The 15158-nt window shown below is 37.7% G+C and overlaps 1 protein-coding gene and 1 long non-coding RNA gene across 2 annotated transcripts; both read left to right on the top strand.

Annotated features, from left to right (window-relative positions):
- Positions 1-71: 71 nt before the first annotated feature.
- On the top strand, positions 72-3430 carry LOC124533247. The gene is made up of 4 exons (XR_006966683.1): positions 72-263; positions 2773-2947; positions 3035-3225; positions 3307-3430. It is a non-coding gene; the product is annotated as an uncharacterized LOC124533247 (long non-coding RNA).
- A 2518-nt stretch (positions 3431-5948) lies between these two features.
- Positions 5949-15111, top strand: LOC124533175. The gene is made up of 5 exons (XM_047108344.1): positions 5949-6026; positions 6927-7118; positions 7603-7712; positions 8606-8770; positions 14946-15111. Exons 2-5 carry the CDS (start codon positions 7067-7069, stop codon positions 14991-14993), a joined length of 375 nt encoding a protein of 124 aa, XP_046964300.1. The 5' UTR covers positions 5949-6026; positions 6927-7066; the 3' UTR covers positions 14994-15111.
- Positions 15112-15158: the final 47 nt, after the last annotated feature.

The following is a 15158-nucleotide window of genomic DNA, read 5'->3' as shown; positions in this document are numbered from 1 at the left end:
TTATAAAACAATTGAGTAAATAGTTAATGACTAGTATTATCTTACTTCACATTTTATTATAGAATCGTACGTACGCATTTAAACTAATACATTTTATGTTAAATAAACTTCGTGTTATACTTTATATGTTAAGGAACATTTTTTCTTTTTTTTTTTGATTTAGTCAACGACAATCTATATTAATGACTATAGTACATAATATAATATGATGGATAAGTTTAATGTATATGATGTAAAGTTACCATTCTAAGTACGGATTGTAAGTAAGTAAAGTAATATTATGATAACTAGTTGTTTTTGAATATTTTTTTTCTAAAATAGTTTGGTGGACGAGCATATGAGCCACCTGATGGTAAGTGGTTATCATCACCCATAGACAATGACGCTGTAAGAAATATTAACTATTCCTTACATCGTCAATGCGCCACCAACCTTGGGAACTAAGATGCTATATCCCTTGTGCCTGTAGTTACACTGGCTCACTCACCCTTCAAACCGGAACACAACTATACGGCGTATTGTTGTTTAGCGTTAGAATATCTGATGAGTGGGTGGTAGGCCCAGGCGGGCTTGCACAAAGTCCTACCACCAAGAATGAATGAATAATGATGACGTTAGTAAAAAGGTTTCAATAATGTTCTAATTGCTTACAGATCCGCCTAAAAGCATCTTCGTCGTGATAAATCTTAAATTCTGAACCTTACATAGCATTGCATTATCTGTAGCAAAATAAAATGTGTGATTTAGCGAGATCAAAAAGGGAAGAGTCGGTACGTCTTGATAGAATTTCTATCACAGTATTTCTGTACCAGTAAATATTTACTTGGTGGTAGGACTTTGTGCAAGCCCGTAAGTGTAGGTACCTCCCACTTATCAGTAATTTTACCGCCAAATTAAAGCTGGTTTGAAGGGTGAGTGAGCCAGTGTAACTAGGCACATAACATCTTAGCTTCCAAGGTTGGTGGCGCATTGACAATGTAAGGAATGGTTAATATTTCTTACTGCGCCATTGTTTATGGGCGGTGGTGACACTTTACCATCACCACCATATAACTAAAAAAAGCTGAAACAACAAAACAAGGCTACAGGAAAAAGATAGCGAATCGCTGTAGGTAAGTCGTTTGTCAACATTTCATATGTCAGATACGAAATGAATTCTTACTGAAATCGAAGAGCAGTCATATGGATGTCATATTATATTTTGTATATCTTAGAAGACATAGCATCCGAATCCTTTAACAAATATCCGTAGCTTATAAATATATAGAGAGGTATAAAGAGGTAAACTTTTGTTTATATGGAAGGTTTATCCTGCGAAACAAATGATCCATTTATAAAAAAAATAAACGTGCGACTCGAGACTCTCGGCAGAAGAGATAAACTAATCTAAATTGTTCTTTTTAATTTGGTTAGAGTAAGAGAGAAAGAGCAGCGGCAGCGGTAGGCTGCCGTATGATTAAGAGAAAGGGGAAGCCAGATAGACTGGCGCCGTAACGCGTTACGTAACGAAACGGTTTGGGAGAGGTTCCTATAAGAAGTTATCACTTCGATAAAATTAAACTGTTAGAAAGCTATAATTAAAGTTATTAATTTCGGGATATTTACCATGTTTTTTATTTTTGTTCGGTGGAGCTCGATATTTCGACATTCCGTCACGAGACTCCGTGAACAGGACACTCGTAGATAAGACAGTTCCACCGAACAAAAATAAAAAACATGGTAAATATCCCGAAATTAATAACATGTTAGTTTAAAATCTTGTTAGAAAGCTACACTACATGCACGTGACATTGAGGAAATATTTTGTACCCAACAAATATATTATAATCTGGGTTGGCTGGCAGAAAATGCTGTTATAGCGTTAAGTCCGCCCTTTGTACAAGTTTTATTTGTGCAATAAAGAATAATAAAAAAAAGCCACTCTTCCTTTCTCCTAAGCGCTGTAAGGTATAGAGAATGTTTATACTATGTTTTCTTTATCAAATGCAAACATGCGCAGTCGTAAGCCTAAAACAGACAAACAAACAAAAAAGATCTTTAAATATATTAAAACAAAATTAATGTTATTATATATACTTTAAGAGCGTACGAGAGGAGTGTTTTTGTATGATAGTCTTTGTATTATCTATGAAAGGTCGGAGTGCCAGTTAGTTTAGTGTATAATTACATTGTATCAAGCTTTTAAGATCAATCCATGATACGCCTTATATATAAAACCGATAGGATCATAACGCATAGTGTTTGCTCTACAAATGACTAAGGCCATTGTGAAAATATATCTCGAAAATGTAAACGTATATAGAAAAACATTGAAATTAATTCCTTTAATCATTATTTATGAAAAAAATATAACACTTAAGAAAAGGTTACATATAATTAATACTAAATCGAATATTAGGACAAGTGTATAGTACGACAAAATTTAGATGTAGCATCGGCAAAATTCGTAAAACCGGTTATATCCGAATTAAGTACGCCATTCCAAATTGTCAATATTTATTGCTTATGTGAAATGTGAATATGATATACAAACGTAATAACTTGTAATATCATAATTATGACCTAATATATTCGTGAATTTGATACGTCGATTTAAATGCACTTGCTTTCTCGAGTTAAACTGACGCGAGAATCGATAGCGACGAATAACGTCGAATGGCGCGATGGGGAGCTATTTCTATCGGTTGTGTAAATCGGCAGTAATCGGTTTTATTGAATTTGCCGATGCTACATCTAAGTTGTGTCGTGCTATAACAGAATTTCTTTTGACAGAATATGAAGAGATCCAAGGAACTATATTTAATCGATGATACAATGGCATCGATTTTACGTGTGACTCGGCTGTATGGCATCGTACCGCTGCGTTTCAAATCGACCGCGGAAGGGACCTACGCCTACACATCCAGCCCGATTTACTACTTGAACAATACAATAGTATTAGGAATATGTCTGTAAATTTAAATACCATAATTAGATGATGAATAGATGATTAATATCGTTATGCTACAAATTTACATCAGAATTTTTTTTTCAGGTTTAATCTTAATATTAAGTCCTATCAAAATGTCATATTATCTCTATAATCCCAACGATAAATCGAATTCAGCTACAAAAATGTATTATATTTTTAATAGTGTCCTTTGTATATTTTCATTGGGCTATGCGAATGTCAACGGCTACGCAAGAATCGAATGTTTTTTGAACTGTACAGTCTACATAAATAAGGTCTACTTTAGATTGTAAAATATACTTTCATGTACACATTATAAAGATATAGAGATGAAATTTTGAAAGCATTTGTTTCAGATAAAGAAATATGCCGGAAAAAAAAACTTATCTACACCAAGAAAAGTGCAGATTGCTCATAAAATGGTATTGGTAAATTCATTTATCTGGATATTCGAAACTATGTATTTTTTTTTCATACGAAAAGTTGGTAAGTATCTCTCTAGCTTATCAGAAGTTATAAAAATCAAACACAAATTCCTTTATTCAATATGGCACCATTACACTTACCTATTGATAGTCAAATAAGCACTACCACCAGTTCAGAAGAGGAAACACCCAACCCTGAGAGGAACCGGTGAAAGATCAGCGGATCTCAGCGGATCTCTTTTTGTATCCAACTAGTTATATACTTACATATATTGAAACTCACGTAAAGTAGTCAAGTCATGCAGGCACTTGGGGCTTTATTGGGGCAGGCAAGACCGCCTGGATAGAAACCCACTACTCTTCACGTTATGTTTGCATGGCAGTTCTATGACGATATAAGTATTAATCATCATGCTATACCAATTTTATGTGTCCATCAGATGACTCCTTTCCTCAGTGGCGGTGTTAGAACCACGGCCTCGCGGTTCACAGGGCCTCGCGCCTCACACTCGAAAATAATTTTGAAAAAGTATGGCACATCCAGCATTACATTGGGATCAGAGATGATCAGATCATAAAGTATGAGAAAAAAAAAACAACAAAAGGGCCTCGAAAACTGTATCTTGCCCAAATTAAGATTCGATCTTGCGCCGGCACTGCCTTTGCTAGTCTACCTATTTGAAATTAAAAAAAAGTCAAGAGTCCCTGAAGAGACTCTTTTTAAGATTTAGTACTGAATTGAACAGATACCACCGACCAGATACTAAAATTCCACAGACACATTTAACTTTGCCGTTTCATCAATTTCAATTATTTCTTAAAAATACATTGTTAAAGAAGGCAAATTATTCAGCACAAGATTATGCAGACGATAAAAAAGCGTGGAATTAATACTTGTTAACTTCCAGGCAGGATAAATTACATTAATATCTAATTGTAATTAACTAACATGACTGACTGTGTGACTTTTTAAATGTTGACAAAAGGGTAACTACTGAGTTCCTTGTCGGTTCTTCTCTGTAGAATCTACTTTCCGAAGCGATAGCTTCACTTAAAATAGTTGTTAAATTTTGATTCAAAAGTGCTTGTAAAAACCTACTCGAATAAAGTGTATTTTGATTGATTGATTGATTGATTGAACGGCTCAAATCCCATTAGCGTATGGATATAAATGTGAATAATTCGGGCTGTACATGATCTAGAGCCTTTAAAATGTTTTCATTTTGGCGTAAATCTTCTGGAAATAGAAGACTTAACATATGAATGATAAATTTGTGATACACGGCATTAAATATTGTTATACATATGTATTGTCAGTTGATTGTTTTAGCCTCGTTGACGTGCATTGCGACCTGCTTTGCATTCGGCGCCATAGTTATGATGGAGATCCAATTTGCAGCCATGGCGCTTAATATCAATTCCGTCTTGAAGGATGTGGAGGAACAACTCAAGAGGATTTTGCTTCAGCTAACTACAGACAGTAATTCATTTTTGATGTATTTTTTTTGGTTAATCGTAGACGTAAATATTTATAACTCGACGGTGACTGACTGACATATGATTGACTACTGACAATGCCTCATAAATAGCTATCACTTCTATCGGATCTATCACCAATGCACGACCACACCGTACAAGCGTAGGCAGCAGACTGATAATCTGCCACTGAATATTCAGTCTGGCTGGTTCCGTTTAGAACGAATTGACCGCCGCGAAAGTTCGGCGACAGAATTTCCGTCAAGTGTTGCAAGGGCCATGGTGTGATCTATCAACGCACAGCCCAAACCACTGGACAGTTCGGGCTGAAATTTGGCATGCATTTAGATGTTATGACGTAACCATCTGCTTAGTAGGTATTTAGATAAATTCCACTGAAATTAAAGATTGGATCGTCCCTTAATTTATCCCCCAATATATATGCATATATGATATACTCCAAGACAGGACATAGGCTATTTTTTTTGCCTAAAACATGACCAACACTCTACTAACTACTCTACTAACTTTAGGCTACTAGTGTTTGTATAATTGGTGGCCCAGTTTGAAGGTAACAAGGAGATTTTTACGAGGCGTTTTACAATTTCAATACAAAACAATTCCTAAGCCATGGACTTGCGCAACATAGCTCAACTTGTAATGACACGATTTATCCGATATTATTACAACAAGTGACTCGAATTCAGACAAATGCTCAAAACTGGCACGGGGCAGGATATTCTTATCTATAATAAGATGCTACATTTGTTTTTAACTTATCCCATTAAAAATTATAAATAAGGCATATTACTCATAATACATGATTATATTAAAGATAATGGAACATACATTTAGTATGGATTGACTCTTAGGCAGAGTTTTACAGAACAAAAATTGTTGTTTACTGACTATGCAATTAAAATGGTAGATAACATTGACTCTACCGATGGTAACTTTAAATTGAATCCAACACTGTACCTCTAAGACCTACAAGTGCTTTTATAAGCCTCTTGAATAAAGAAATGATTTAGAATTATTATACTGCATGCCAGTGCTACTTAATAAGTTATTTTTTATTTATCTTTTAGCAAATTCTGGTGACGACATTCTGATACCTACGACAGATATAAACCTTGCTATAGATACGATAGGACATTTCACTCATTCCTTTCAAGGTAAAATATATTAAGTTGGCTATGTAGAAAGTACTGTGTGCATTTCTTTTTAGTTTACTTGGTGGTAAGTGATCAGGTGGGTTTTCTCGTCAGATATTCTATCACCAAACACCAATAACCATTATACTTAGAATTATATATATTATATATTAACCAGCATAATGAGAACATCTCAGCTCCCAAGAAATTAAATTTCTTGTACGTGTATGTATGGTGAGCGCCATCAGATGGCCCATTTTTAAGTCGCTTATGAAATGTAAAGTTTTGATCATTTTCGGTGTATCATAATGAGGTTCTTTATGGAACCAAAGATTGCTCAAGGTACAAAGGCTCTTGACAAATACATTGACAAAGGGCAAACATAACCTGAGACTGTCACGGGTATCGAGTATCTTGAATGAAATGGATTTAATATACTTTATTGTACACCACAAACAGAAATAAACAAAGACACAGAAAAAAATGTAAAACAAAATTAGTAAAATAAAACGAAAAATAAAAAGAATAATTGAATCAACATTTTATAGAAGATACTAATCATAGTATCTTCTATAAAAGAGGAAAAATATCCACAAGCACTGATTCATATATGGCTTGATATTCGAGCCATTTCTAATATAATTATAGTACTGTAAGCACATTTGCACGTGACGGAAGCTGTCAAGCACAGTGGCCAGTTCCAGTTAGAACTGAAGGTGGCACATATCTGGCAACTGGTACTTCTGCTATAGATACTAACTTAGTTATTAGCCAGCCAAAATAAAAATGTCATAATTTCTATGTATAATATGCAATTAATTTTCTATAATCTGAGGTGAACTGGAAAAGCGGTGATGAAATATTTTTGATAAGGTAAAATTACTTAAAGTTTTACTAAATTAATGTGGTTCGATATTGCAGATATCAAAAAATCATCTCGAACAAAGTTGGCGAGTGAGATTCGTGTTCTGAATCAGAGTTACGTTTCGTCTTTTGCGGTGATTCGAAAACTGAATGACGAAGAAAACATTATTCTCTTTTTCCACCTCACGGTATTCGTAATGCACTTCGTAACGACCTTACAAACCTTGTACAAATATATTCCACCTTCCGGTGAGTTATTTGTGATATTTATGCTAAAAGCGATGTCTAAGCGTTACGATTTTCTATGTTCGGTGGTACAAGCTCCACCATAGCGTATCAAAAAAACTCGTAGAAATAAGCAAGAATATTACTGCGTGTTACTACTAATTAGTTATGATTAGGTAAACCGACAGTTGCGCCTTGGAGTTGTGAGCTAATTGGTTAATTAAATGAAAATGTCCTCTGTTTCTTAATCAGATTTTGTATCACATATATTTTACCAGATACTATAAACCAAAAAAATAACCTAACTTTTGACACATAAATTATAAATAAATATATTGGACAATGTAAGTAGCTAAAGCACTTGTGTTATAGAAAATCAGACGTAACGACGGTACCACAAACACCTAGACTCAAGACAACATAGAAAACTAATGAATTTAACCACTTTGGCCAAAGTGACCAAAAAATTCAAAGAAATAAATAATAAATATTGATATTTGTTTTCCAGATCTTGCAATGATGACAATAATTTCATTGATCGTAGAGATTATACGGTTTGTGTGGCATTTTATGAAAACCATCTTGCTCATTGAACCTTGTCAGCAAACTCAGAATAAGGTAATCATAATCTATACGTATAATAATAACTTCCAAATCCTCTTTTTCCAATCATCGACATCTCTATTTCCTTCATTTATTTAGACATTATATTTGAGAGGGATCAGGGGAAGGAACTGTTTCTCTTATAAGACTGCCAATTTTGAAGTCCACGCTGTTACCGATAATTCATTATCAGGTACGTCTAATAAAACAGAAGATACATAACTGGTGATGTAAGTTAGTTACCATTTACCAACAGAATCCAGTATCCAGTTTGCCTAAAGACATAAATGTACTTTTGGATTACATGGGTTTATGTTTAGGATTTCTGATGGGTATTCCAATTTCACCTTTTACAACACTTATTACTTTCGAGTTGACTGCAAACCTTGGAAATGAGATGATCGCCTCTAGGCTATTTCAATTAGCTCTAATCTTGTCACATTTGTTGACTCTCTGTTGTTGCTGATTTTGTTGTGTTTGACTGACTTCAAAAAATAAATGAGGTTATCAATTCGGCTGTGTTTTTATGTTTGTTTCCTCAAGCCTCAAACATTCGAACTGATTTGAAAAGTACAAATTTTTATCATATTTACAAGAGTATTACCCTCACTGTATCGGTATCCCACCGATGGGCTATGGCCTCCTCTCCCATTAAGAAGAGGGTTTTGGAACATACCACGCTGTTCCAATGAGGGTTGGTGGAATGCACATGTGACACATATGCAGGTTTCCTTACAAAGTTTTCCTTCATCGCCGGGCACGAGTTGAATTATAAACACAAATTAGGCACAAATATACAGTGGTGCATGCCTGGGTTTGAAACCGAAATCATCGGTTAAGATACACGCGTTCTAACCCCTGGGCCATCTCAGCTAGGTAAAATTAATTTTTTTTTTTTCTTTTCTCAGGTCTCAGACATTAAAATGCTCGTAGGTCAGATAATGTGCCTCGTGAAATTCGAAAGTGACCCTCTACTCGGTGCGACGGAGGCGTTCTTTCAACAAATTATGCTAAACGAAAGCTCATATACAGTCATGGATATATGCTCCTTAAAAAGATATGTTATGTCGACAGTGAGTATTTTAACAAACTAATAAGAACCAAACACCCATACATATTAAATTCAAATTCATTTATTCAATAAAGATGAGTTGTACCTATTCAAAGTTAGTCGAAGTAAAAACTACCACCGTTTAGGAAAAGAAAATATCCAACTTAAGACGAATTCAGCGGGACTTTCTTTGTCAATTTTTGTAATTTGCTTTAAATTTTCGCGATTATTACACATTGAAATAAAACTAGTTATAACGGATTTGAATCGCGTATATTAATTATTTTTGACATCCCGACGTTTCGAATAATTTTCGACCAATAATATAAGCGATTCAAATCCGTTATAACTAGTTTTATTTCAATTTTTGTAATTGTTTTCAGTATTCTTCATAAAGAAATAGCTTTATTATTGTCGGTTCCACTTCCTTTTTGCATAGTCAGAAATTTATGAACTAATGTTAGTTGTTAAAGTTTGTTGCAACTGATATGATTAGGGGGTTCACCGATAAGAATTACATATTTTATTGTCGAAAGAAAACTGAGTAGTGAGGTGAAGCAATAGTCACCTTTTAGAAGTCCTTACATATAAAAGACGTCCGTTCGACAACGAACGTTTTTACGGTCGTCTAACTTTTTGTTTTTTCAATAAGATTTGTCTTGGTGGTAGGGCTTTGTGCAAGCCCGCCTGGGTAGGTACCATCCACTCATCAGATATTCTACTGCTTAACAACAGTACGCAGTATTGTTGTGTTCCGGTTTGAAGGGTGAGTAAGCCAGTGTAACTACAGGCACAAGGGACATAGCATCTTAGTTCCCAAGGTTGGTGGCGCATTGACGATAATGATGACGGTAAGGAATAGGTAATATTTCTTACAGCGTCATTGTCTATGGGTGATGGTGACCACTTACCATCAGGTGGCCCATACGCTCGTCCGCCAACCTATTCCATAAAAAATGACTGTCTAATATGATTGAAAGTTAAAATGACCGTCCAGTTCTATTATTAAAATAATATTAGTATCCGTTGATTTCCATACAGAACATACTATACATATACATGTGTCTTTTATATTCTTGATAGTGTAATGTCAAGAGAAATAAAGATAAATTTGACCTTGACGTCATCATTGCTCGAAGACTAATTGATTTGCATTGAATATTTACTCACGAATGTACAGTCGGGGTAAGAAAAGGTTCGTCACCTTATGATCTATTTTCGTGTGCTCAGTGTGAGCGATAATCTGTTTTACGGATCGAGAATGAAATATTGCGTCGCAATGATTCGATGTGTAGATTAAAGGTACTAAGAGTTTAAGACTTGATAAAGGAATGAATTTGAAAACTGACGAAGTTTTTCTTACTCTGACTGTACATAGCTTCACATAAAAATAATGATTTTTTTTATAAACAACTTTGTTAAATATATTTCCATTTGTATATTTTTGCTGTCTGTACTCTTAGCCGTCTAACGCACCTTGTACACGAACTTAACTCATTCAATCAATGCACGTCGTAAATTTGACGGGTAGAGACTCGCATTATTGTATTCTGCTGGGCAGATACAAAAAAGAAAAAATAAAGATTAACCTTCAGTTAAGTTTTAGATGGCTCAGTTGTTAGAACGCGTAAATCTTAACCCATGATTGCGGGTTCAAACCCAGACAAGCGTCACCATATATATGTGCTTAATTTGTGCTTATATTTCGTACCGTGCTCGACGGTGAAGGAAAACTTCGTGAGGAAAGAGAAGGCCTTATCCCAGCAGTGGGAAATTTACAGGCTGTTACTCTTTTTACTTACTTAGAGACTCGCATACATGAGTGAATAGATATGATATACTAGCTTCCCATCCCGGTTTTTTATGGATACAATTATTTAAAGAAATAAACCTATATAAATAAATTTTAGATAGAAAAAAAAACGTGATTTTTTTTAAAAACAGTTTCTCAGGCATAATTAAAGAAAAATTAAACCTAAGTCTAATATTATATGTATTTAATAAATATACAAGATATTTAAGGTACTTAACTGGATAAAGATTAATGCCAATTGCCATACTGATTAAAATCACTTCGTAAATATTTTTTTTTCTTTTTTTTTTTAAGGTATAGGTGGCAAACGAGCAGGAGGCTCACCTGATGGAAAGTGACTACCACTGCCCATGGACATCTGCAACATCAGGGGGCTTGCAGGTGCGTTGCCGGCCTTTGAGAAAGGAGTAGGCTCTTTTTTTGAAGGTTCCCATGTCGTATCGGTTCGGAAAAACCGCCGGCGAAAGCTGGTTCCACAGAGTGGTTGTGCGAGGCAGAAAATGTCTAAGAAATCGCGCTGTTGTGGATTTTCGGACATCAAGATGGTGCGGGTGAAACTTAGAATTTTGACGAGATGTCCGAAGGTGAAATTCAGCAGCCGGGATTAATCCGAACAATTCCTCGGAATATTCCCCGTGAAAAATTCGGTAGAAGATGCAGAGTGATCCAACATCTCTACGCAAAGCCAAAGGATCAAGGAGATCGGAAAGGGCTTGATCGTCGATAACTCGAGCCGCTCTACGTTGGATGCGGTCAAATGGAAGGAGCTGGTACTGGGGAGCACCCGCCCAGAGGTGAGAGCAGTACTCCATGTGAGGCCGAATTTGCGCCTTGTAAATTTTTAGGCGATGGGCCGACGTGAAATACTGTCTCGCCTTGCTGAGCGCACCGAGCTTCTTTGAAGCCAATTTGGCTTTGCCTTCCAATTGACCGCGGAACTGAACGAGGCTCGAAATATCAACGCCAAGTATTCCGATACTACCTGTAGCGGCTATCGGGATGTTCTCAAATCGTGGAGATACGACAAATGTTGTTTTTTTAGCGGTTAACGCGCAAACTTGCGTCTTTTTGGGGTTGAAATGGACTAAATTTAGCCGGCCCCAGTTCGAGACTTCGTTTAACGAAGACTCGATTTCAGACACAAGTTTGTTCCGGTTTTTTTCGACGTTTTCCCGAGAAATATTAGCGCGGCCGGTGTATAAGGTGTCAACGGTACTGTCGTCTGCATAGCAATGAATGTTCCCGATTTGCTACAAATCATTGATATGCAGAAGAAACAGAGTGGGTGATAGAACGCAGCCTTGTGGAACACCAGCATTGACGAATTTTAAGTCAGAGCATGCACCGTCGACAACGACCTTGATGCTCCGATCTGCCAAAAAGCTGGTAATCCAATTGCATAATTTCCCGGGAAGCCCATAGAAAGGAAGCTTCGAAAGAAGCGCTTTGTGCCATACACGATCGAAGGCCTTCGCTATGTCTAAGCTGGCTGCTAATGCCTCCCCCTTGCTCTCAACTGCTTCAGCCCACCTGTGAGTAAGGTAAACTAGAAGATCACCGGCTGAGCGACCCCGACGGAAACCGTACTGGCGGTCACTAATCAGCTGATTCTCCTCTAGGTACCGCAGGAGCTGGCAGTTAATAAGGGACTCCATTATCTTGGAGAGCAAGGAGGTGATGGCTATAGGCCTATAATTGGACGGATCTGAGCGGTTGCCTTTTTTAGGGATCGGATGCACCAAAGCAGTCTTCCAGGAGTTCGGGACGACGCCTAATGCGTAGGATTGCCGGAAAAGACGCGTTAAGACCGGTGCCAACTCGGGAGCACATGTCCGTAGCACGATTGGAGGGATGCCATCGGGTCCACTCGACTTGTGAATGTCCAAGGAAAGAAGTGCTTTCCGAACTGCACTTTGCCGAAATTTAACCTCCGGCATCGTCGTATCACATCGCGGGATTGATGGAGGTGACTTTCCTTGGTCATCCAGAGTCGAGTTCGACGCGAAGAGAGACCCTAAAAGATCGGCCTTCTCCTTCGCGGTATGGGCCAATGACTCACCGTCCCTGTGCAAAGATGGAAAAGAAGGCTGACAGAAATTCCCTAGGACAGCCTTAGCGAGAGACCAGAACGCACGTGTTCCTGATGGGAAGCGCACCAGTCTCTCGCCAATTCTGCCAATGTACTTCGACTTCGCCTCAGCTATCACGTTTTTGAAGGACCTAGAGGCAGAGTTATATTCCTTTCTGAATGTGCTGGTGTTTGTATCACGAGACGCCGATGCGATGCCCAGTCTTGGTAGCGTTCCCATTTTCGGCGTGAAGCCGTCTTACAGAGGCGACCAAACCAGGGCTGGGACTTGCCACCAATGGGCACCGCAGAATATGGAATGAAAAGTTCCATACCCTGAAGCACCACATCGGCGACAGAGTCAGCAACAACGCTCGGATCATCCATCGAGAAACAAACTCGAACCCATGGGTAAGATGCAAAGAAGGACCGCATCCCATCCCAATCTGCTGACTTGTAGTGCCACACGCGACGACAACCCGCGAAACGAGGTCGTGAGTATCGTGTAACTGGCAGTACTGGCACTGTACTCCGGACGAGACAGTGGTCCGACGAGCCCAGAGGGGGATCGACGACAATCTTATAGCCGTCCGGATGCGAAGTCAGCAGAAGGTCCAACAGGGAAGGTGTATGATCCTCCACGTCCGGTATTCGCGTTGGCGAGGTGACCAGTTGTGTCAAATCATAAGCCAAAGCGAAGTCGAGAACAGATCTACCCGCATGATCAGTGGTGCGTGATCCAAGCCACTCTGTATGATGAGCATTGAAATCGCCCAGAATAATGATCTCTGCGGATGGAGTCTGCTGCAGCACGGAATCTGTAGCCAATTGGACGTGCTCAACCAGTCGGTCGGTTTCGGCATTACCTCTATGGGACCTATAAAGGCACGCGTAGATTCGCGGATTGTCGTCGCAGTCTACGCGCAGCCAGATAATTGATAGGTCTTGCCCTTCAAGGCTGCCGAGGCGTTGAGAGCAGATATCATCTCTGACGTAAACGCACACCCCAGCTCGTGGCACAAAAGTATGCTCCAATTTGTACCCGGGGTAAGAGAGAAAAGACGTATCGGCAGGAGAAGATATCTGGGTCTCGGTAAGAAAGAGCAAGGTCCTGAGCATGGATGCCCAGAGAGGGATTCTCCATCGCAGTCGCTGATGGTACCCTCCTGGGGTAATGTCACCAAATTCTGCACAACCATGTTTTGGGGGGAGAGGGATCGGGCCTCCGGAACTCTCACTTACCGGACGAAACGCGGTAGCATAGCTACCACTTCACGCCGATTTTAAGTGAGAGAGTGGTACTTCCCCGGGCGTGCCGGCCCATTCGACTGCAACCGAGAGGTATGCAGTGTGGTACTACCACTTGATTACTAATAATACCCATTAATTCCTATAAAATGTAAAGGATTAAAAATGATTATTGTGGGTTAACCCTAAGAGAAAACATATACTATTCCAGACTTTTTGGAGAACTTTTTAAGGTTTTCTTATTCTTCTCATCCATCCATTGATATAAAATACCTATTCCATTTGAAAAAAGATCAACTACGTTTCCGGTTATAGTTTTACAGTCAATTTGAATGAATAGAATGAGGAGCATTCATGTATTGTGTACTAGTACACTTGAATAAGGTACATTGATTACTGGACACTTGAAATTTCCTATCTTGCATTGACCTTGGCTAGCATCATTTGGGGATTCGATCCATTTTTAAAACAAAATTCAACAATTATTTATTATTGTTTTTATCTCTACTTATATTATAAATGTGAAAGTAGATCTGTCCGTTATATCTTCATGATTAAACTGATGACCCAATTTAAATGAAATATGGTATGGAGATTACTCTAATTATAATTTTAGCGTCGGTAAGTCGCTGGTTCAGTTAGTACTTAATAAGTTATTTTCATTAATTCAGCAGAATGTGCTTCCGCTACCATTAAAATAACGATTATGTTTTTACTTAAATTCTGATTATTACCACTATATTTGTAGTCCAGTCATTATCGGGAACAACGGGTGAGAGATCAAATTTAAATTTAAAATTGCAAAAGACTTTTTGTTCAATTCAAGCTTTTCTAGGCTAGAATAGAATATATTAATTTAAATAATTGTACTAACATGACTTTGTATCTTTTCAATATTGAAAAAGAGCAACTACTGATTTTCTTGCCGGTTCTTCTCGGTAGAATCTACTTTCGGCGGCGGTAGCTTCACTTAATTATAAAATGACGATTCATAAGTGCTTGTAAAAGTCTACTTGAATAAAGTTTCTTTTCATTTGATTTAAAAAAATAATGAATATATCTTTACAGATAGTGGGAGGTGCCACGACGATCATATTAATTTTTACGGAGATATGAATAACATTACAACATATCCTGGAATCAGAGGCGATTGTATTCCTTGCTCTACGTCTATTCAAGTCTCCATCCCCTGAAAGTTTTAATAAATCCCCATACAGAATTTTTTGGTCAAGTTTTTGGGATACTTCCTCGGAAATAGAAACCGGCTACTGTCTGTGTTTG

The sequence above is a fragment of the Vanessa cardui genome, chromosome 10 (genome assembly GCF_905220365.1).
Source record: "Vanessa cardui chromosome 10, ilVanCard2.1, whole genome shotgun sequence".
Classification (NCBI taxonomy): domain Eukaryota; kingdom Metazoa; phylum Arthropoda; class Insecta; order Lepidoptera; family Nymphalidae; genus Vanessa; species Vanessa cardui.
This window is presented reverse-complemented; position numbering and strand designations above follow the sequence as displayed.

What these genes read in the sequence shown, in the direction of transcription:
- LOC124533175 (XM_047108344.1), top strand. Translation starts at nt 7,067, where the DNA reads ATGCACTTCGTAACGACCTTACAAACCTTGTACAAATATATTCCACCT. An exon ending in CAAATATATTCCACCTTCCG is followed by an intron (nt 7,119 to 7,602) that starts GTGAGTTATTTG and finishes TTTGTTTTCCAG; the next exon opens with ATCTTGCAATGATGACAATA. An exon ending in GTCAGCAAACTCAGAATAAG is followed by an intron (nt 7,713 to 8,605) that starts GTAATCATAATC and finishes TTCTTTTCTCAG; the next exon opens with GTCTCAGACATTAAAATGCT.